This window comes from Lycium ferocissimum, chromosome 8 (genome assembly GCF_029784015.1).
Source record: "Lycium ferocissimum isolate CSIRO_LF1 chromosome 8, AGI_CSIRO_Lferr_CH_V1, whole genome shotgun sequence".
Lineage (NCBI taxonomy): Eukaryota > Viridiplantae > Streptophyta > Magnoliopsida > Solanales > Solanaceae > Lycium > Lycium ferocissimum.
Window position 1 is genome coordinate 8,766,774 of NC_081349.1, and position 21,846 is coordinate 8,788,619.

General features: G+C 32.6%; 2 protein-coding genes and 1 pseudogene across 4 annotated transcripts; 2 read left to right on the top strand and 1 right to left on the bottom strand.

Moving 5' to 3' along the window:
- The first annotated feature begins 2,076 nt into the window (after nucleotides 1-2,076).
- LOC132067175 (uncharacterized) lies at nucleotides 2,077-9,311 on the top strand. Of its 3 annotated transcripts, none has more exons than XM_059460324.1 (14): nucleotides 2,077-2,397; nucleotides 3,305-3,457; nucleotides 4,013-4,111; nucleotides 4,861-4,962; nucleotides 5,182-5,325; nucleotides 6,090-6,184; nucleotides 6,267-6,396; nucleotides 6,475-6,579; nucleotides 7,102-7,208; nucleotides 7,315-7,366; nucleotides 7,740-7,829; nucleotides 7,922-8,006; nucleotides 8,243-8,313; nucleotides 9,003-9,311. In XM_059460324.1, exons 1-14 carry the CDS (start codon nucleotides 2,308-2,310, stop codon nucleotides 9,087-9,089), a joined length of 1,410 nt encoding a protein of 469 aa, XP_059316307.1. In that variant the 5' UTR covers nucleotides 2,077-2,307; the 3' UTR covers nucleotides 9,090-9,311. The 3 variants fall into 3 exon arrangements, 2 of the variants coding, with proteins under 2 accessions (XP_059316307.1, XP_059316308.1); XM_059460325.1 differs by having other exon boundaries at nucleotides 2,080-2,397; nucleotides 8,249-8,313; XR_009417079.1 differs by lacking the exon at nucleotides 9,003-9,311 and having other exon boundaries at nucleotides 7,922-8,114; nucleotides 8,249-8,314.
- Nucleotides 9,312-10,015: 704 nt separating this feature from the next.
- LOC132067176 (LEAF RUST 10 DISEASE-RESISTANCE LOCUS RECEPTOR-LIKE PROTEIN KINASE-like 1.5) lies at nucleotides 10,016-12,523 on the bottom strand. Its single transcript, XM_059460326.1, has one exon. It carries the CDS (start codon nucleotides 12,268-12,270, stop codon nucleotides 10,360-10,362), a length of 1,911 nt encoding a protein of 636 aa, XP_059316309.1. The 5' UTR covers nucleotides 12,271-12,523; the 3' UTR covers nucleotides 10,016-10,359.
- A 4,054-nt stretch (nucleotides 12,524-16,577) lies between these two features.
- Nucleotides 16,578-18,205, top strand: LOC132066001 (protein NRT1/ PTR FAMILY 2.13-like; annotated as a pseudogene).
- The last annotated feature ends 3,641 nt before the right edge of the window (nucleotides 18,206-21,846 follow it).

The following is a 21,846-nucleotide window of genomic DNA, read 5'->3' on the forward strand; positions in this document are numbered from 1 at the left end:
TATTTAAAGCATAGTCGAAATCTATAATTTTTTGTAAGTATAACCACTTTGGAATCAACATCAGACATACGCGACGAAAGTTGTAAAAGTTCATATTTAAAATTACAAATTTGTCTTAAATTTGACGTATTATTTGTGCAATCAAAGTTCATACTTTTTGTCTAAACTTCAAACATATGCGATTGAACTTTAATTTGCCAAAATCAAAGTCAAACTTCAAGAAACTTGAAAGAAAGCAATTTGTCTAAAGTTAGTTCAAAACTTCAGACCTCAAATGACGCCTTCTTGTTCGTCATTCTAATGGTGATTGGGATTTTGAAACAAAGTCAACTAACTCCTCGTCCTCCATCTTTGCATGTGGCTCTAGAAGAGGTAAATAAAATAGAGGAGAAGATGTCAATATAAGATGTTTCCGCATAAACAAAGAGAATAAAGGTCTAGACAACGAAAATATTGTATACTAGTATTTGGTACTATACTTCAGTGAATTATGTTAGGAACTCATTTATGCATTCACTATCTTCTCAAGATTTATGCCAACTAGGGGTGTACATGGACCAAGTAATTGGTTCGAGTTTTTCAAGTATCAAATCAAATTATTTGTGTCGGATTTTTAAATCTATAAATCAAATCAAATCAAATCAATAAAAATCGAATTTTTAAATATTGGTGTATCTCGGGTTTTTCAATTTTTTCTTTTTAATCGTAGTTTAATGGAAAGCACCTTACAACAATATTTGCTTGATATTTAAATACGAGGTAAATATCACACTTGATGTCATATCTCCCATTGGAGAGTTGAATCCTTGGAGCCTTGGAGGGTTTCGTTGTTTATCCAATTAAAAGAATTAGATTCACTTTCTGATTGGGGAATTTATGAATTACTTATATTGGCTTCAAAATTTATGGATCATTACAAAAACTTAGTTCAACCCGAATGTAGAAATACAGAAATTATGAAAAATCTAAAGAAAATATTTAAAAATTAGATTCTAATACATATTTCTATGTATAAAATAATTTATATATTATGTATATATACTCGGGTTGGTTTGGTCTCGGTTTGACTTTTTTAAAGTAAAATCAAATCACTACTCAGATTCTTTTTTTAGTTTGATTCAATTTGTCTGTTTAGTGCGATTTATCGATTTCTTTGTACAGCTCTAATGTCAACATTACAGGAAGCAACTCGTGCTATACCTTTATTGTCGAAATCATCATTCAATCAAAAGCCTAAAAGAAAAAGAAGAGGAGCAGGCTCTGTCCGTAGTTTGCTAAACTAATTACAAATTAAATACTTCAAGAAAATTAAATATAACTTAAATAACAGAATCAAAATTGACCACCGAATGCAATACCTGACACTTTTCATTGCCAAAACTAGTTTGGATAAGATATACTCCATTTCGTATGATAATAAGCTAGCGTTTGGCCATAGATTCCCAAAAAAAAATTGAAAAATTTGATTTGGTTGAAGTTTTTCAAGTTCTAAAAATGTGTTTGGTCATAGTTTTTCAAAACATATTTCACCTTTTGTTTTGAAAAACATAAAACATTACTTATACTCATAAGTTCTAAAAACTATCAAGAATACCCAACTATACAAAACATACGTACTTGTTAATCCCAAATTATGCAAAACATGCTGTTTTAATAACAATTGCTAATAACACACTTACTAGCTACTAAAATTCAAATTACAATACAAAGATCCATCAGTGCAAGAAAAAAAAAACGGTAGTAACTAGCTATTTTTTAATGTAATCTTTCCACATTGTACAAATAATCTTCACTTTATAGAAGAGACCGTTTTAATCGTGGAAACATGAAAGATAGGATAGATGGAGTTCTTTTATAAAATACGAAAGTTTGGATAGTTTTTAAAAGTTTTGAAAAGACCAAAACATAAATCTTAGCCCAAAAGGAGGTTTGAGCTAGAATTTGAAAATTTGCTTTCAAAATATGTTAAGATTTTATGACCAAACAAAAAATATACTCTCAAAATCTATGGCTAGACGGGAGCTAAACTTCTATATATCCAAAGAAAAAAAAAAGGCGTTATATGCCTCAACAAACTAAAAACCAAAAGCTATCCTAGTCAGGAAGCAAATAAACAACACTGCGACACCAAAATCTTCTCGTCACTTGCCTAACATATTAAAGCTTTCCCAAAATAACAATCCTCCACGTTTTACTATTTTATTTATCTCTCACATACAACTCAACAAAAGCAAGAATAACAACTCACCAACTTCACAATCATCAAATTGCATACCAAAGTTGAGAGAAAAGTAAAAGTGAAGAAACATGGAAGGATTTAAAGTAGACAAATGGGGTTATGAAGTGAATACAAGTTCTGATTCTTGCATATCTGCTATCAATTCTTATTATCATCAGGTACCCTTTGCATATCTCCTTAATTTTTATCAGTATCTCTTAAAAAAAAAAAAAAAAAACATAGTTTTATCAATATTGGGTGAGCTTTGCTCAGGTACCCTTTTCATATCTCCTTAATTTTTATATGAGTGAAAAGGATCAGAGTTTTATCAATATTGGGTTAGTGTGAGCTTTGCTCAGGTACCCTTTTCATATCTCCTTAAATTTTATCAGGATGAGTAAAAAGATCAGATTTTTATCAATATTGGGTTAGTCTGAACTTGATTCTTGAGCTTTGCTCAGGTACCCTTTTCATATCTCCTTAACCTTTTTTTTATCAGTATGAGTAAAAAGATCATATTTTCGTTGATATTGAGTTAGTGTGAACTTTGATTCTTGAGCTTTGCTCAGTTACCCTTTTCATTCCTCCTTAATTTCTACCAGTGCAAATAAAAAAGATCAGATTTTTATCCATATTGGGTTAGTATGAACTTGGTTTCTTGAGCTTTGCTCAGGTGCCTTTTCATATCTCCTTAATTACTATTTTATAATCAGTATGAGTAAAAAAGATCAGATTTTTATCAATATTGGGTTAGTGTGAATTTTGATTCTTGAGCTTTGCTCAGGTACCCTTTTCATATCTTCTTAAACTTTTTATCAGTATGGGTAAAAAGATTAGATTTTTATCAATATTGGGTTAGTGTGAACTTTGATTCTTGAGCTTTGCTCAGGTACCCTTTTCATATCTCCTTAAATTTTTTATCAGTACGAGTAAAAAGATTAGATTTTTATCAATATTGTGTTAGAGTGAACTTTGATTCTTGAGCACCCTTTTCATATCTCCTTAATTTTTATCAGTATGACTAAAAAGATCATATTTTTGTCGATATTTGGTTAGTGTGAACTTTGATTCTTGATTTGTACTCAGGTACTTAGCTATGGAAGAGAAAGGTCTGTAATATTGGAAGCTCCTAAACAAGACCCAACTTGTGTTTTGGCCAATATTTTGGCTGGTCAGTACCTTTGTTCTGCCGATTCTTCCCGTGCTATGCCTCTTCTTGAAGCTGCCAAGTCTCGCCTCGTACAATTTTTTAAAACTTTTTTTGGCATATTTTGGTTATTCTCCTTTAGGGTGTGTTTGGTTTGAAGGAAATGTTTTCCTAGAAAATATTATTGTTTGGATTTCTTACTTATTTTCTAGTGTTTGGGTAAGCAAGCAAAATAATATTATCCCAAGAGCATTTATATTTAATTGCAAAATATTATGGGGGGTTGGATGGTCAAGGGGTGGGGGTTCGGGGCTGGGATGGTCAAGGGGTGGGGGTTCGGGGGTGGGATGGTCAAGGCGTGGGGGTTCGGGGGTGGAGGGGGTGGGATGGTCAAGGGGTTGGGGGTTGGAGAGGAGACAATGATCTTAGAATGTCACTTATGGTACTTGTTTTACCTACTTCCATCAGGGAAGTCATTTTCGAATTTCTTAGAAACTTGTTTTCCTAGGAAAATTTTCTTGACCAACCAAACATGAGAAAATTGAAAAATATTTTCTGGAAAATGTTATCCTCCATACCAAACACACCCTTAATCTTTTTCTATTTGGGAGTTTAATTTACTTATCTCTTGTTGATATTATGTTTAGGAACAAGCTAGCTCGTATGAGAAAGTGGTTTTTGAGGTAATCAATTGTTTGATTTCACCAAATAGAGATGACGATGTGGCTGTAGAACTACACTTGAAGGTTGGTTCTGTTCTTTGCTACTTGTTTGAAGTGTTCTTTTTTCATAGATTCGGTTGCTTTTCCTCATTTCTGCTGATATTTTTATAGGGATAATTACATTTTGGACCGCTCAAAAGAATAATAACCAACAAATGTGTAGGTTGTATGTATAAGTATAAATATACATAATCAGTATAGGTTTTGTATAATTTGGCTAGCGTCCGTAATTAATTTCGGCCGACGGGCGAAAACTGGAAAAAGCTTGGGTGTTTTGTTTTTGATCTTATTGTTCTACTACAATGGTGTCTTGTCTGCTTCTGATTATGGATAGTTGTAATTGTTTCAATTAGCTAGTATGTGTCAAAGTTTGGCTCTCTAATAGTCTATCTTTAGAACCAGATGATTGTGAAGATACCCATTCTCTGTATGATTTTCTTTTGACAAGTCTTGTCATTATTTAAATCCCAATTAAATTTCAGGTTGAAAAGCTATGCCATGTTATTTAGTGATTTTTCATGGATTAACATTTGGTCTTCATTGAATCAGAAAATAATCTATCAGCAGAGTATCTAATTTGGTTGGTCTTTGGCATATAATTATTAAAATTCTGTTACTTTAAAATCATAAGGATGTTGTAAAATGGACTAGTCAAAAAGCAAAAGGATGAATAGTAGGCGGTTTCATCATGTATCCACATCAGTATCTTCATGAGTTTGCATTTATGATCTTTGCATAAATCTCTTGATTGATATTTCATTACCTATTTGCAGCTGCTTAAGGATTTCCCAAGAGATCTAGTCTCTCTCAAGAGGGCTCAAGTGCTTTGTTTCTATATGGGTCGCGCTGATTTGTCTGTGAAACTTGTTGAACAGGTTCATACCATATTGACTGAATATTTCCTTTTTCTTCCTCTTCTAGGCAATATCAGAAAAGCAAAAAGAATAAAGTAAATTAATAAACAACTTGTATCTGACTATCCAGAGGTTTAATGTCCATAACAGGAGTGACTAATGTATTCATTTCTTTAAGAATGAATTCAGGTTCCTTTCAAGCAATTCTTCCTATTAAAGTTTCTAGATTTTGGCCTACAGGTCCTACCAGTAAATAAAGGCGAAAGTTACATTTATGGCATGCTCGCATTTCCCCTATTAGAGCTTGGTCGATATGCAGATGCTGAAGAAGCTGCAAAGAAAGGCTTTGAAATTGATAGTGAAGATGCCTGGACACATCATGCTGTGAGTTACTCATGTTGCAAGTTACTCTTTCCTTTCTAGCTGATACAAGTACGTATGCCATATTATTTTTGCTCGAGCTTTCTTCACAAACCTTATGAACTATAATTACTGCTACGCCTCAATCCCAAACTAGTTGGATTGACTAAAGAAGTCATGTAAACTCATTCCACTCTATTTGTTCTCTAAATCTCACGCTTACCCCTATATTTCCATATAAGTATCTTACCAAAATAGAAAGTGGTTTGAAAGGTTGCTGGCAGACACCAGAACAAACCTTGTAATTGTACCATCAACTATTAACCTTCATCCCAACTAGTGAAATATGCTTCGCACAGAACAAATTTTTTGTTGCTATTCCAGTTATTATAATACTGTGGATAGTTAACAAGGTACCATTTTTATACTTCCAATTTTCAAATTCTTATCCTATATATCAAGCTATCTCTCATCTAATCGTTTGTTGTCAATCCAGCTAGCTAACCTTATGTCAAAACAGCACCATTAATCTTGCTGATCATTTAAGGGAAACTCTTCACAAAATAGCACCATTAATCTTGCTGATCATTTAAGGGAAACTCTTCCTATTGTTTTCTCGTAGGTGAAAAACAATAAGCATGGACATAAATTTTTGTTGTAATGGAATAGTTGTCCATTTCAAGCTGTGTAGTTCTTATCATTTTGTGGCTGGAGGAACTGCATTTTATTCATTGACTGCTATTCTAGTATAATATTTTCTTGCTTATTTTATTGCAATCTCCTTGCAGCTCTGTCATGTTTATCAGTATGAGTGTCGTTTTAAAGAAGCAGTACAATTTATGGAGGAGTGCTCAAGAACCTGGAGTTCTTTGTCATCTTTTATGTATGCACAGAATCTGATAACAGCACTCCTAGCTCGGCTCTGAATTTTAAAATTGTAAAAGCTAACCATTTGGATATTGCAGGTATACACACAATTGGTGGCACGTTGCACTTTGTTATTTGGAAGGTCATTCTCCCATGGAAAAAGTAAGAGATGTTTATGACCAAAAAATCTGGAAAGAGTTGGAAAGAATTGATGCCAGTCCAGCCGAAGTAAGTTAGTGGGGTGTATTAAAAAGAACTTCATAGTTCTTTTAATATGCTGAGAGTTACATTTTTCTTGGTATGCAGGTGTACTTGAATGCTCTTGGTTTGTTACTCCGGGTATATGTACGAGGTGGGATTAATGTCTTTGGGGACCGTTTGAAGATCCTAGCTAATCGTCTGTCAGATAAAGTGAGTTCAGGTGCAGAAGCGTGTTAAAATTCTCTATTTAGGTTATACCGCAATTGCATGCGTATGCACTTTTAAGTTGGGATTATGTTGGTCTTTCCTACTTTAGAAGTGTGGAAAATCAGCTAAACAAAGCCAAATCAAAGACTTCATGAAGAAATATGGAAACAAAGTTGATGTACTTGTTTTTATTGTGAAATGGTCGTCGGTGATCTTAAGTTATGTAACAATACATGCTTTTGAACAGCCCCTCCCTAATCCCTTACCAAATTTAAAACTGAGGAAGAAAAACTTCAATCAGTTGAGAAAATGGATAAATGACGTGAAATAGATTTCAATCTTTCAGCATCATTTGCTTTTTCATGAATCATTTCCTTTCAGATTAACATGATTGTGAACCGTAAATTTGATCTGCATTAGTATTAACTTCCATTTAGCAATTGCATTGCGCAGTCCTCTTTCCTTTCTGTGTTTACAAAATACAAACCATTGTTCTGTGTCTTTGTGCTGCCACTGCTACATTAGGCTTTCTGGTATCTTGAATGGCACCTGGATGTCTTGGTGTTGTGGGCCCTATCCTGTACTGGCGACGTTTCTAAAGCAGAGGAGTTACTCGAGGGTTTAAGATCCAGGTCAGGACGAATTTAGCCACTCTTTCCATTCATAAACTGTTCTGTCCAACCACTTACTGTGAAATTTACCGAGTTTTTTTTTTTTTTTTTTCCTTTTTTCCTGTAGAATCTCTAAAATGACAAAGAAAAAACGAGAACAGATGCGGAGAGCTTTGCTGGTTTGTCCTTTTATTTTTCCTTCTATTTACTAACTTCTGCATAACGTCTTGGAGAAAATCTACTCATACCTTACAGTTCACATCCCCTTTCAATAGCGTTCAATAAAAGATTTTTCCAATTGAGCTTTACGCTCAATTTGGCTTTTAAATGACTGATTCTATACAGTTCAGATCCGAAGGATACGAGGATCATGGTTTTTAGGGGAGATCAGAACACATTAATTTTTGAACTTATTGATTGTACTATTGCTTAAGATTCTCCTGTCCATCACATCCTTGAAAACGTTGATGCTGCTAATAGTTTTATGATTGATAATTGATAGATAGAAACAGATTTTTCAATTTTTAATTCTTTCTTTACATTTTATGTTAGCTTGCAGAGATGCAGTTTGAATATGGCAAGGGTGAAAATGAACGGGCGTTGGAATTGCTTGGACATACATTTGATGCCGTAGACTACAAGGTAGTTTGAACATGAAGGGGGGCTGATATTATTTATTTAGCATTATTCCTACTTGTTTCATGAATGATAAATAAATACACTACTTTGTTCAGATTATTGGAGCGTCGGACGAACAGCTTGACGTTTTCAATGAAGTTTGGATCACTATGTTGCTGAATAGTGGTCAGGCTACAAAAGGTAGACCATTTCCCTTCCAATATGAGCTTCTATTTTGACAAAAAAAAAAAAAAGGTTCTGGGTGTGGGTTGTGGTTTTTTGCCTGTAAAATGAAGTATGGCCTCTTTGGTAAGGATGGGAATTTGATCCTTTGATCTCGTTGCTACCCTTTGAACCTCACCTTTTGGTATACACTTATTTTTGTCTGCGCATATAAAAGTGCTTAGTAACTTATCCTTAAGTTGTGGTTGTGGGACTCGCAGCTATTCAGGCCATAGAGAAGCAGCTAAAGAAGAGGGAAGGGACACCGTTCTTGTGGCGCCTCCTGGTATGTCTTCGCTCTCTGCTCCATAATTTTGGCTTCTTAGCTGAATAGATTGTTCTGAAACAACTGCCCTTCTCATTGCCATCTCTTTAGGGTGTCACTCGTTATCCAGGTAGTTTCAACCCCCTCACGTAAAACCTTTTGATTTTTTCTGACATGCCTCAACAAGACAAATTGACGATTGCTTGTCAAAATGCAATATTTACTGTGTGGATTGCACTATCCCCCATGAATTACAGTTTACTGTACCGATAAAGAGCGTTCTTTCATGTACATATGCAATTATAAGTATCTATCTACGCATATTCCAGCAATAAAAACATCCTATGCGTCAAAGAGGCATATTTAATTTCGTGATAAGGTTTATAAAGGGAGCAAATTTGATGCTATCAAGTTGCATGTGTTCTGTGTGATCATCAGAAAAGTCACTCTACTTAGCATTAATTTCCTGATACATAAACTAGGCAAATTCATGTACGTAGGGATCAATCTAGTTTACTTTTTTCAACAGGACCTTTGTATTTAAACTCCATGATGGTGAAAGGTCAGGCATAGACTTCAACTTGCATATTAAGGACCAAAAATAAGTCATGAATGGAGCTCAACACACATGCACTGTTAGAATGAGAACTACATTGAATGAGAGAGAATTTATTAGATTACATTGTATTTATTGTTGCTTGTTGGTGCAGGAAAAAGGTTATTCAATGTCAAAACAAGAGGAAGCAATAGTTGCAGGCAAAAAAGCTCAAGCATTGGAAGCTGCATACTTCAATTAGTCTTGGCATAGGATGATAACTATCCAAAATAAATACTCTTCCACGTCTTAATATTCTTGTGTGCCTCTTGTTCTCTTCTAGAATGTGTAGCTCTAAAATATAAAGTTTCTTCATGTTGTATATTATAAGCAGTGTCCCCTGAGCCAATTGAATCGTTGGTGGCTGATGACTCTTGTAGGAGACGGAAACTCTGAAATCTTTCAATAATTTCTTTTTTCATAACGGTGGTGTTTGGATTAGATTGCCGCACTTTAACTATTTCACTGAAAGACGTGTTATCTTTCACCGCTTTAAATACCGAATAAACTATAAAATCTTGAATATGTGGAGTAAAATTTTGATCTGGCAATAAGATGGCACATGGTATAACAGTTACTATGATTCTGAGAGGACCCATTCAGGCTAACTTATTGACTAATAAATAGTGCCATCATGTTGGCCAATAATGTTTGTACTAGATCACTCACGAGGTGACCTTACATTATTTCTTGTACTCTTTTGCCCATATAACTTGCTAAAAAGTCAAATTCTTACATGTGGATGTTTCCCAAATATTCAAAATTTCCAATTTTTAGTTGAAAAAGACATGAAAATAGTGTTAAAAATGTAATGACTCGTTTGTTTTGATAAGAAAAGAACATACAATACGATGGTAAGCTTTTTCTATTCATTAATAATGACAGTTTTAACAAGTGTCTTCAAGTTAGCTTTTGCATGTCAAATTGTCTCTACAGACTAAGTTCCAAAAGGGTTGTCATTTTCTCACAACTGGAATCAATATAGCATCGGATGAAAACACAAGATGAGTGTCCAAAAAAGTAGTCAACATCACAAGAGAGTAATGACATCCTCAATTACCAATCACAGCCAAGTCAAGAAACAGAAAAGTAAATTCACGAGGGATTGTGTATGTAAGAAACAAGCAGTAATAAAAGTAGGATCTATACATTAACATTCCATTTTACCACAATCATACAAAAACTTCACCCGACACCTTTTCAGTCCAAAGCTTCCCCACCCCAAAAAAAAGTGCAATTCACATTTACACTTTAATCAATTACACTTTTTAAAAGTAACTTGTGTGCAGCTGATTATTCAATGAGATATTGGTACCTCTCATGCGCGCACAATCCGACTATTCTATTAGATATCGGCTACCTTACCTCTCATCAACACACTTATCGTACACAATGTGATCATTCTATCAAATACTAACTATATCTAATCAGTACAGATATCGATTGACTCTGTCTACCAAATAACTGACTAATTAGTCAATTAACCCGATCCCATCAGGAACCACCATGTTACTAGAATTTGATGTCCTCAATATACCACTTCCAACTCCCCTTGCCTTGCCCCTTATCCGTCTCAACTCTGCCACCACATCCCTTGAATCAGGACGATCATCCTTATCGGTCGCTACGCATCGGAATGCGAGCTCCGCCACTGCACCGACGCCTTCCATTGCTTCGCCATCGACCACCAAAACGGGGTCCACAACTTGCTGCAACAACCCCATTTGAATTCTTGAAACTACCATATCAGCCAATGCCATTTCCCTTTTCTCCCTCTTTTGGTCCACAGCTTTCATCCCTGTTATTAGTTCCAACAACACAACACCAAAGCTATATATATCGCTCTTTTCGTTCAATCGAAATGACTTGTGATAATCAGGATCTAAATAACCAGGAGTTCCTTGTGGACCTGTCCAAACTTCACCAGTAGAATCACCAGAAGCAACTGTTACATCTGTGCATACTAAGAGTCTTGATAGCCCAAAGTCACCAACTTTTACCCTCATATCTTTTTCAACAAAAATGTTGGTTGAAGTAATATCTCTATGAACTATAGGTGGAACAACAGAAAAATGCAAGTACTCAATTGCCATTGCTATTTGTAATGCTATATCAACTCTTAAACTCCAAGTTAAAGAACCCTTTTTGTACAAATTCTTGCAGCCATGAAGATGGTCAGCAAGAGTACCATTTGGAACATAGTCATAAACCAAAAGAAGCCCTCTTGGATCACTACAATAGCCATGAAGTTTGACTAGATTTGGATGGTTAATTGATGACAAAATCAAGATTTCATTGCAAAATGACTTTGTTGAAAAGGCTTTAGCCCCACTTGGTGAATGTTTATGCAAATGTTTAACTGCAACAAGCCTACCATCATCAAGATTCCCTAAATAAACAGAACCAAATCCACCATCCCCAAGTTTCCTTTTTTGGTCAAAGTGATTAGTAGAGTTTTCAAGCTCTTCATATGGGAAAACTGGTGGAAGTAAACTAGCAGACCTGTGCCTTCTAAGATAAATAATAGTAGGATCTTCTTCTAAACCTGCCCTTCTTTCTCTTGAACGAAAAATCAAACTTCCAATAGAGAAAACAACTAGAAAACACACAAATAAAAACACCAATGCCAACATAACTACATGATTAGCACTTTTTTGTCTTATCAAAGGAGGTGAGTACCTAACTTCAGATAGAGGAAAACACAAAAATGGTTTCTTTGGATGAGAATTATTGAATCCACAAACACCACTACTAGCTTTACAAGTTCTACAACTTGAAAAGTATGAATCTTGATTCTCATCCCACTCAACTTCAACTCCCATTTTCAAGAAATCATCAAGAAAACCAAGAATATCACTTTGGCATCTTTCATCAGAGTCAAAATGGTGTCTTGAAACACATTCATGAAGAAGCAAAAGTGGGTTCTTGATTAGTTTACATTGCCATGGACAGTGACTACAATTTGGGAGATTTGGTGGTGGACAAGGTTTCAAAGCAGAAAGTCTAGAACAAGATGAATCAGAGACATGAAATGGTGAACCTGAAAGTGAAATGGATCTTGAAAAAGAACAGTTTTTGAAGTTAGATTGTTGTGGAGAAAGTAGAAGAGTTGAAGAAGTAGGTTCATAATTAAGCAAAGAGAAAGTGGTGTTATTTATGGAAATAACAGCATTTGAAGAACGTGAACATTGGATTTGGAAAGAAGGATGACCACAACCAGGTGATGAAGAAAAAGGAAAAGGGGGAAAAGAAGTAAAAGGTGGACATGAAATTTCACCTTCATTTGATGGTTTTAAACAGCTATGAGCTGTTGTTGTTGCCTTATTGTTAACAAAAATGAAAACCAAGAACAGAAAGATAGAAAAAAAGGGTAAAAATGGCATGTTTATGATGAAGTGCTAGTTAGGTAGTGAAGTTCATTCAAGTGAAGAATAACAAAGAAGAAGAAGAAGAGAGATTGAATCTTTGGGGTGAAAAATGAAAAGAGAAGTTCTTGAATCTATGGTGTAGATTTGGAGTTTAGATATTTTTTTTATTTTTTATTTTTTTTTAACTATTATTACTGCCTAGGATGTTGGACTTTTTTTGTTGTTGTTGGAGTAGAGAAGTGGGAGTTGGGAGTGTGGGGTTCTCGACGATGAAAGAAAAGACAGAGGTCACGTGAACAGAATGAGAAGAAGACAAAAAATAGTGAAAAGAAATGATGAATTCTTTGGTCATTTTGCAAAGGTGACCATAAGGATGTTTGTATTGACTTTTTGGCTGGTAAGCTCTTTTTTATTTATTTTTTATGGTTGAGAAAGATAAAAAATGCTTATAAATATTTATTTTTAGGCTAAAAGTATAAAAATAAATTAAAAGTTAAAAATTAGATATTTTCAACTTATGACTTTTAATTTTTTTTTTTGCACAGATTGCCCTTCATTTGGGGTGGTCTTTAATTTTTGTCCTTCAAATCGGTGGTCTTTAAGTTTTGCCGCTCACCTAATACTCGAAGTTATGGGTTCGAACTCCAGCTCAATTAAAAAAAAAATTGCAAGGCAGAATTTGCATGGGCTGAAATTCTGCTTGTGCCCATACAAATTCTGCCTAAATGATAAAATTTAAAGACCACCATTTTGAGGGGTAAAAATTAAAGACAACCCCCAGCGAAGGGCAATCCTGCAAATTGCCCTTTAGCTTTTAACTTATAAGCTAATTTAAAAAAGTCAATCCAAACACTCTCCTATTAGGGACCTGGGGTTGGATTTTTCAAAAGAAAGATCTTGAGGAAATTTTGTTTGCTGTTCTCTTTAAAGAAAATTGTTTTACTCTGAGCTAAGGGTCTATCGAAAAGCTTTTTCTATCTCCCAAGGTAAGGGTAAAGTCTCTCTACGTAAGCAAAGTTTATGATACTCTATCCTTCCGTACCCACTTATTAAATTATACCTATATGTTATTTGCCAAGTTCTTCGAAAGAAAAAGAACAGTCAATTTTGCCCCTAAATAATTAGAAATAAAGTAGGCCTTTGGCTATAGAATTTCAAATATTTTTCATTTTATTTAAATATATAGAGCCCATTTGGCTTAGCTTATAAGTTTTATGTTCGATATAAGTCACTTTTTTTTTTGAAATCATATTTCTTAAATTATGTTCATTTTCAAGTGCTTAAAATAAGCCCAAAAAATAAAAAAAAAAAATTGGCTTAAATTTTAAAAAAGACTTATTTTTTAAGCTAAGCCAAACGGGCTCATAAAGTGAAAGTTGGAGATCAAGTTATGTTTAGTTATACTTTTTTGTAAAGGAGAGAATAGAGCACTTGATTTGAAATTTATGCAGATAGGTTGGAAATTAGGCTTGGAGCACTTTTCCAAATTTGAAATCCAACTCTACAATAAAAACTTTATGACCAAATATTGATTTTGAGATAATATGAAAAATTATTCTGGAAAAAATAGAACAATGCTCATGGTCAAACGGTTCCAAAATAATTATATTTTTTCTTTAATTTTGTGTTCTAGGTTCACATTCAAGTTAAAATCTCATTCCTGAGCATAATGATACAACACTGCTTGAATTTGAGGCCGATTTCAAGCAGAAACGAAAATCAATTGTAGTGATTTGGAAGTTCCATGTGAAAGGGCTCCCGCACAATGCATCAAAGGATCTAAAAAAAAAACTCATTGTTTTTTTAAGCAACATATTTATACCCCTTAAAATTAAGGAACTTTTACGTATAATTTATGAAAAAGGAAAAAAATTAAATTTGTTCCTAAATAAAATAATTTTACTTTTCGTTAATGGTTGATATCACTTGAGCCGTCATCATTATAATGGCTGAATATTTAGCAAGGGAGACTATACGTGGGGTTGGATTTTTCAAAAGAGAGATCTTGAAGGAAATATCGTTTGCGATTCTTTCGAAAAGAATCAATAAATGTGATTGTTTTCCTCCTTTTTTTTTTAATCTGTTTCAGAAAAATTATTTTCTTTTTATATTTAAAAATAATTTAATTTTATGAGATGGTTTACAGTCACATAAATATCTAAGACTTGATTTAAAAAACACATTTTAAAAATCTTCTTTTATTTCTTAAATTTTATGTCAAATTAAAAAAGAATAATCTTTTTGAAACGGAGGAATACTTTTCCACTCAGAAAATTTGAATGTGGTCATGGAATGTACTGTGAAAAAAAAAATGGTTATAATAGTGAAAGAGGGCAAAGACCTCGTAAACGATGAAAGTCTTCTTTCCCTCCACTCAACTCAAAAAATTTCAGGCTCAATTCCCACTGTCAAATTAATCTACTCAAGTTTTTTAAAAAAAGATTATCCATTCCACCTTTAAAAGATTAATCTATTTACTAACTTCCTCTGTTTCAAATTATTTATGTTTTTTTTAATTTTACAAATTTTTTAAGAAATATTCTTTTCAATTTAAAATAAGTGTTTACTTAATCAAAAGCACATCCTTTAAGAAAATATTAACTTCTACATAAAAAAATATAGGTATTTTGACTAAACTACCCTTTATTAAGTAAACCTATTTAATATTGTTTCTTGATACATATAAACTCACTTATTAAAATGGGGGTAAATTTTGAAGAAGAAAAAAATTAATTCCTTCTATATTATGTAAGCGGAAAATTATTTGGAACCAAAATAAAAATGCGAAATGAATACTTATTATGATTGGATGGAGTATTGATTAGGAGGGGTATTCGACTGGCTTTACACTTATTTATGTCTAAGTTAATCTCTCATCATTAAATGTTTACTCTACTTATGTGTCATCGTCATTAATGACAAACTTTTACTAAGGGTAAAATGGAAAAAATTAATTATGCCTTAACCACTAAAACACTAAATAATTTGAGATAACTATTTTTAATAACTATGATAGATAATTTGAGACGGATGGAATATTTATTTAATGTTGGGCTTAAGAGAGTTAATGCTGCATCTCTTAGAGATTAATATCTATCTATAATTATGTATTTTTTTTAGTTTAGACATTATTTTTCCTTATTTCATGCCAATAAAATTGAAGAAAAATAAATATATATTACTAATTCATTCCTCGTTATTATAATGTATTTCATGTTTTAAAAATAATCTTCCGTTTCGATCTTTTATTACTTAGTCCTCATTATTATCGTCTATTTCATTTCCTAATTTCTTTTTTTTACCCATTTCCCTTTACTACTTCGTGTATGAATGTGTTCAACTTCATAAATTGCACATTTCAATTGTGTAGAAAATCTCTGAATATTAATTACTTATTCATTCTTCATTATCATCATTTGTTTCTATTCTTAAAATTTCTTTCTTTGCCTTATTTTCCTCCCTTTTTTTCTTGTACTTGGTGCATTATTAACATGCTTGGCCTAAATGCCTAATTAGTTCGATATAAACTTACCTCCCTTTATTGTTTTTTTTTTTTTAATTCTAAATTTTATACACTTTAATTTTAAATTGCTCAAGTACTTAATCTAACTATTATATGTGCGATAAATATCATCTAGATATATGAATTCAAAGTATAGGTCGACAACAAACTGAACTTTATTAATAATAATTTAGTCCTTTTATTTTAGTTATACATCGACATAACTAGCAACATGAAACTCACGATCATAATACTTTCTCAAATTAACAGTATTGTGCCTAAAAATTTAGCTTTAGTGACAATTAGCTTGACATGTTTCTGGAGAAACATAGCATGCATGATCCACAGTGCAACACTTTTCTCTTTTTTTTTCTTTTTTTTTTTAATTTAGTGCAACACCATTTGGGTGGATCGTGAACATCAATAATTGGGATGCATTTATTGATACCAAGTTTTGCTTTAATTCTTGTACTTTCATCACCTCCATTTCATGAAATAAGAGAACATATAGACTAGTTAATTAACTTCTACCTTCGACATTGCATAAAATAAATTCTTATACTATCAAATTACTTAAAAGATAACAACATGTAACCATTCACAAAAAATAAAATTAGTATATGAAAAACAAGGCAGGTTTATCTCTTTCAACATTTTAAATATAGTGAGAGTATAACAAATATTTTACATTATCCTTATCAACCCCTATAAGTCCAGACACTGCTCATTACTAGAAAAAATTATGAGCTTCAGATTAAATTTCTGTCCGAAATTTGCTCATTGATATCGTTTTCGACGAACTTTCCATTAAAAATCTCAAATGTTCTTGTCTCTCATTTTATTTTTCATCGGGACGTAAGTGTGTGTTTATGTGAAGCCCGAAGGAAGTATTTTCTCGAGCATCATTCAGGTTTTTGTCGCGACTCAGCAAAAATGCAAGCTTAAGCTTCTAGATGAGCGTGAGAGTAACGGGATCTTTTATGATCCATCGATACCAGAAGGGCCCTTCGTGAAGAAACTCCCTTTAACCAATAAGTACAGGTGATGCATCTCCTGCAATTTAATTTATTGGCTTGACATTTTATTTAATTGTTACTTAGATTCAGCCTATCAAATGTTTTTTAAATTATGGAAGTTGGTAAAACTTAACATTGACTAGAGGAGATGACGAGATGCACGTCCGGCACACAAGATGCACGTGTGACACATGGAGAAGCTAGTTTTATGAATATATTTGAGATATCTTATTAAGATTTGGCTTTAGGCCATCAATTCCATTGATCCCGCTCCTGATTAACTATTTCTAAACTAATGAGTGCAATAGGAAAAATAGTACTCCATTAGCTCAAGTAAAAATAATATTATCGCCAATTAAAAGACTAGTCAAAAGCTAACTCAAATTAAATGTTAATAGTAATAAGGCCAGTAATCTGCTATAGTTGGTTAAATTACATTAAGTATTACGTATAACTTAAATTCAGCCTATATTAAGTTAGCATACTCTCGTTCAAAATTAATAATTATCCAAGTTAGATATTCTAATTTCTCACTTAAAAAACTATTTTTACTCAGGTCCTTGAACAAAGAAGCTATAGTGATGGAGGATGATGTTAACACTGAGGGAACTAGTTCAAATAAATGGAGGCTATGCAGTATTCAACAAATAGAAGAAGTAAAATGCCTTCTCAACATAATCCCAATTTGGGCGACAGGGATCATTTGTTTCACAGCCGTGGCACAACAAGAGACATTCACAATGTCACGAGCTTTAAAAATGGACTGTCATCTCGACCCCAAATTTTAAACTCCAACTGGTACCCTCTCTGTTATATCAATGATCACGATAGGAATATGGCTCCCTATCTAGGACCGACTAATCGTGCCATCCATCAGAAAAATCACGAAAATTGAAGGTTGGATCGCATTGTTACAAAGAATTGGAATTGGCATGGTTTTATCAATTTTGTCTATGGTTGTCGCGGGGTTAATTGAGAAAGTGAGAAGTAATTCAGCTATAATGAATAATAGTCCTGATGGAATTGCACCTATTACAGTCATGTGGTTAGACCGCAATTAATACTTATGGGATTCGCCGAGGCTTTTAACATTATTGGCCAAATTGAGTTTTACAATAAGGAGTTTCCTGAAAATATGAGTAGTGTGGCTAATTCTCTGTTTTCTTGCACAATGGCTGCTGCAAGTTATTTAAGCAGTTTATTAGTGAACATTTTGCATACAACTACAGGGGGACATGGACATCCAGATTGGTTAACAAAGGATATTAATGCTGGTAGAGTTGAGAACTACTACTATCTTATTGCAGGATTAGGAGTGCTGAATTTGTTCTACTTTATATATGTTGCTCGTTGATATTAGTACAAGACTAGATTAGTAGTTGATGATGGAATTAAGCCTGATGTTCATAAACTTCATGGCATGACGTATTAAGCAAGTATTAGTATATACTAGAAAGTACTTAGTTTATTATAGGAAATGCTTAAGTTAAAGTCCAGACTTAGATAAGAGATGTATCAATGTGTATAAATTCGAGAATAAGGGATGACAAATTGATCTGATGAAAAATAAGATATGTTTTTTTTGTATTGGCATGTGTTTATAGGTTTTCTTTTTCTATTCTTCTTTTTGTGATGGAGTGACAATAGACTAATTCCAAAATGCTGCCAAACATAGAAGAAACATTTCTACAATTGACATGGATGCACGTGCGACGCATGAAATGCACAAAAGCTAGTTTATTAAATATAGGATATGCCTAATTATAAATTGACTTCTTGGAGAAGTTCAGATGTTAGATGACAGTTATGTATGAACTTGTACAAATACGAGAATAAACGAGGAAAATTGATCTACCTAATAAAAAGTATGATATGTTTTTGGCATACTTAGTATTGCTTATCCAGTTTTGTTTTTCATTTGTTTTTCATTCTCCTCTCTATGATTGAGTTGATGATGGACTAATTGGAAGATGTTGTCAAACTGTGAACAAATGGTTCTATTAAACATATTTAAAATATTATGTTATAATATTGTTCTAATGTATCACGAATTTGAATCTTAGTATTCCGTTATATATTCGATCTTGTTAATTAGATTTCGATTCTTCTTGTTAATTCTATAAGAAAATTTTCAAAATTTAAAGCATATTAACAAAAAATATATATATCTAGACCTACCAGGGTAGGTTCAAGACACATCTAATTGGTCTCTTATGTATGATCTATATTTTAATTGATGCTTTATACCATGATATTTACTAATTTTTATTAATTTGATTATCAATAATAGCAACTTGAGAAGATATTTGAGTACCTTATTAAATATATTGGATAAGAAAACCTCCCCTACCCCGCCCAACAATTTTTCCTTGTTTCTTTACATATTTGGCTAACTTGGTTAACCACTTTTAATTAAGGAAAACTACGTATATATACAATTTAAGGAGAAATATTTACGAAACGTGACGATAGTTTTCCTTATTTACAAAACATAACAATATTTTACGAAACATGATAGATTTTCATAAATTTTTCGTTTTTTAATTTTATTTTCAGAAAATAATTTTTTAAATTTTTTTTAAATATTTTAAACTTAAAAAAAAACAATGTTATATTTTTTTTAATTTTTTCTTAAAGGCTTAAAAAATTTCCTCAAATTTTTGTGTATGAAAAATGTATGAAATGTGTATGGGTAAGCGAAATTTTTAATATAGTTTTTCTTACACAAAATGTGAATGAAATTCTAAGTCTTGAGCAAGATATACACATTTCATACCATTCTCATACATAAAATTTTGAACGTAATGTTTAAGCCTTGATCGAGATATACACATTTCATACGTTTTTCATACACAAAATTTGAGCGAATTTTTTAAGCCTTGAACAAGATATACACATTTCATACACAAAAATTTAAGCGATTATTTTAAGTCTTGAATGTTGTATCTAAGTTGTATACAATGTTGTTGTAGTTGTATTCATTTTAGAGAAATCTAACATGAACTTTATACACGAAAGTGTGAGCGAAATTCTAAGCCTTGAGCGAGACATAAATTTCATACCGTTTTCATACAAACAATTTTGAGATGATTTTTTAAGCCTTCAACGAGATGCATACATTTCATATAGTTTTCATACCATTTTCATACACTAAATTTTGAGCGAACTTTTTAAGCCTTGAGCGAGATATACACATTTCATACAACTTTCATACATAAATTTTTGAGCGAAAAAACTAAAAAATAAAAAAAAATAAAAAATTAAAAATAATTTTTTTTTAAAGTATGTTTGTTATAGGGTTTTTAATGTTATGTTTTGTAAATAGAAAACTATTGTCACGTTTCGTAAATATTTCTCCTTAATTTACCCTTTGATTAAATTGAACCATAAAAAACCCTCCGAAGCCCAGTAGCCCTGTCACTTAATGTAAAAAAGAGTATTAAAGATCTCAATTATCTTTGTTGAATTATCTTAAGGAAAAGTATGAATTAATTAATTGGTCATTACAAGCCTATTTCGAGAGAATCAGTAGCTCAATACTCTCCTGCGCACGTCTGTGTGTGTCCCTTTTAGTTGTTAAATAATACTCACCCCGCACCATTTTATACGATAATTTTTCTTTTAAAGTATAGAGTTTAAGTTTTGTGCACCGTCAGTGTATCATTTTTTTTTTTAACACTATCAGGTAATTTATTTTGAAGGTGAATGCAGTAACTTTTTTAAGTAAATATGTTTACCTTTTATTAAACAAAATGAAATTGTAATTTACACTAGAGTAATTAAAATTAAGGAAAGTTGAATCCTACTTATACTCTGACTAAAATTAGTTTCTAGTTTTACTGGTAATCAAATTATTTCCTTTTCAAAGTTCAATTTGACGTTCTTTCTCTGTCAAGATCGTTGTTGTAGCAATTCTTTAACCCTTCAAACATTGTAAACTTTGTAATTAGTAATTCTTTAAACATCTCATATATATATATATATATATATATATATATATATATATATATATATATATATTCTGAACTTTGGGGAACTTCTTCTTATTTAACCGTAAGTTCTCATGCATTAAGAAATTTTTTTTCTTCCATCAACAAGCATTTCAAGGGTTATTGCATCTTTAGTTTGCTGGAATGGAACTTTAAGACTTAGAAGTTTTATTCACGTTTACTATTAATTTTTTTTTTTTTTAATATAGAAAGCTTTGAATAAATATATCACTTTTCCATAAGTGTTCGAGAAGTTTGTAACTTAAGTTTGTTTACCCCGAATTTCGGGTAACAATTAGATTTGTAAGCGAGATATAGGATATGTGGATGAACTTTAATCTATTTGGAGTGTCAATGGATTTGTTTGTAATTATATCTATATGTATACGTGTTTATGGTTTATGTATGTTTACTATGATTGATGATTTATGCCAAATATATTAAGTAATATTGAAAGGATAAATAAGCTGAGGAGGAACATCACAAAATCCGGACCAAAATATTTAAGAGACAGCTTTATATGTTTGATGATTACAATATTGAGATCTGAAAAAGGAAGCTAACCCCAAAAAGGGAAGGAATGTCCTCTATTTATAGGTATGCTTTATGGGCCATAGATTCAATACAAAGCCTTTATGAATAAAAAACCCTAAAAAAGATAAGGTTGATCCGTACAATCTGACACCCGTACGGTCGTCAGCGCAAATAACAGAACGGTTTCATGACGCCTGGCAACCTCACAACCAGTTATCCGGACCAATGGACACGCTTATCTTTTCTCGGGTCAATTATATCCGGTACGACATCCCCGGTGCGGAGGAAAGATCGAACAAGCTCGTGCTCGTTTGGACTTATCCTCGGCTCCGGTCTCACCGGTCACGCATTAAGCCGATTTTTACCGTATACAAAGTTGTGAATCAACATTTGGAAATAATCAGAGGAAGGCTTTAAAGAAGAGAAACCTGATCGGGAACGATGAATACATAGGAGCTAAAGGAGAGAGAGAGAGAGAGAGAGAGAGAGAGAGAGGAGATAAAGAAAAATCAGATCGAGAATTTGAAGGGAAGGGAAGAGAGAGAATAAA

Coding starts and splice junctions, on each gene's coding strand:
- LOC132067175 (XM_059460324.1), top strand. CDS start 2,308: ATGGAAGGATTTAAAGTAGACAAATGGGGTTATGAAGTGAATACAAGT. Junction 4,112..4,860: donor CTGTAGAACTACACTTGAAG/GTTGGTTCTGTT, acceptor ACCTATTTGCAG/CTGCTTAAGGATTTCCCAAG. Junction 6,185..6,266: donor AGTTCTTTGTCATCTTTTAT/GTATGCACAGAA, acceptor TGGATATTGCAG/GTATACACACAATTGGTGGC.
- LOC132067176 (XM_059460326.1), bottom strand. CDS start 12,270: ATGCCATTTTTACCCTTTTTTTCTATCTTTCTGTTCTTGGTTTTCATT.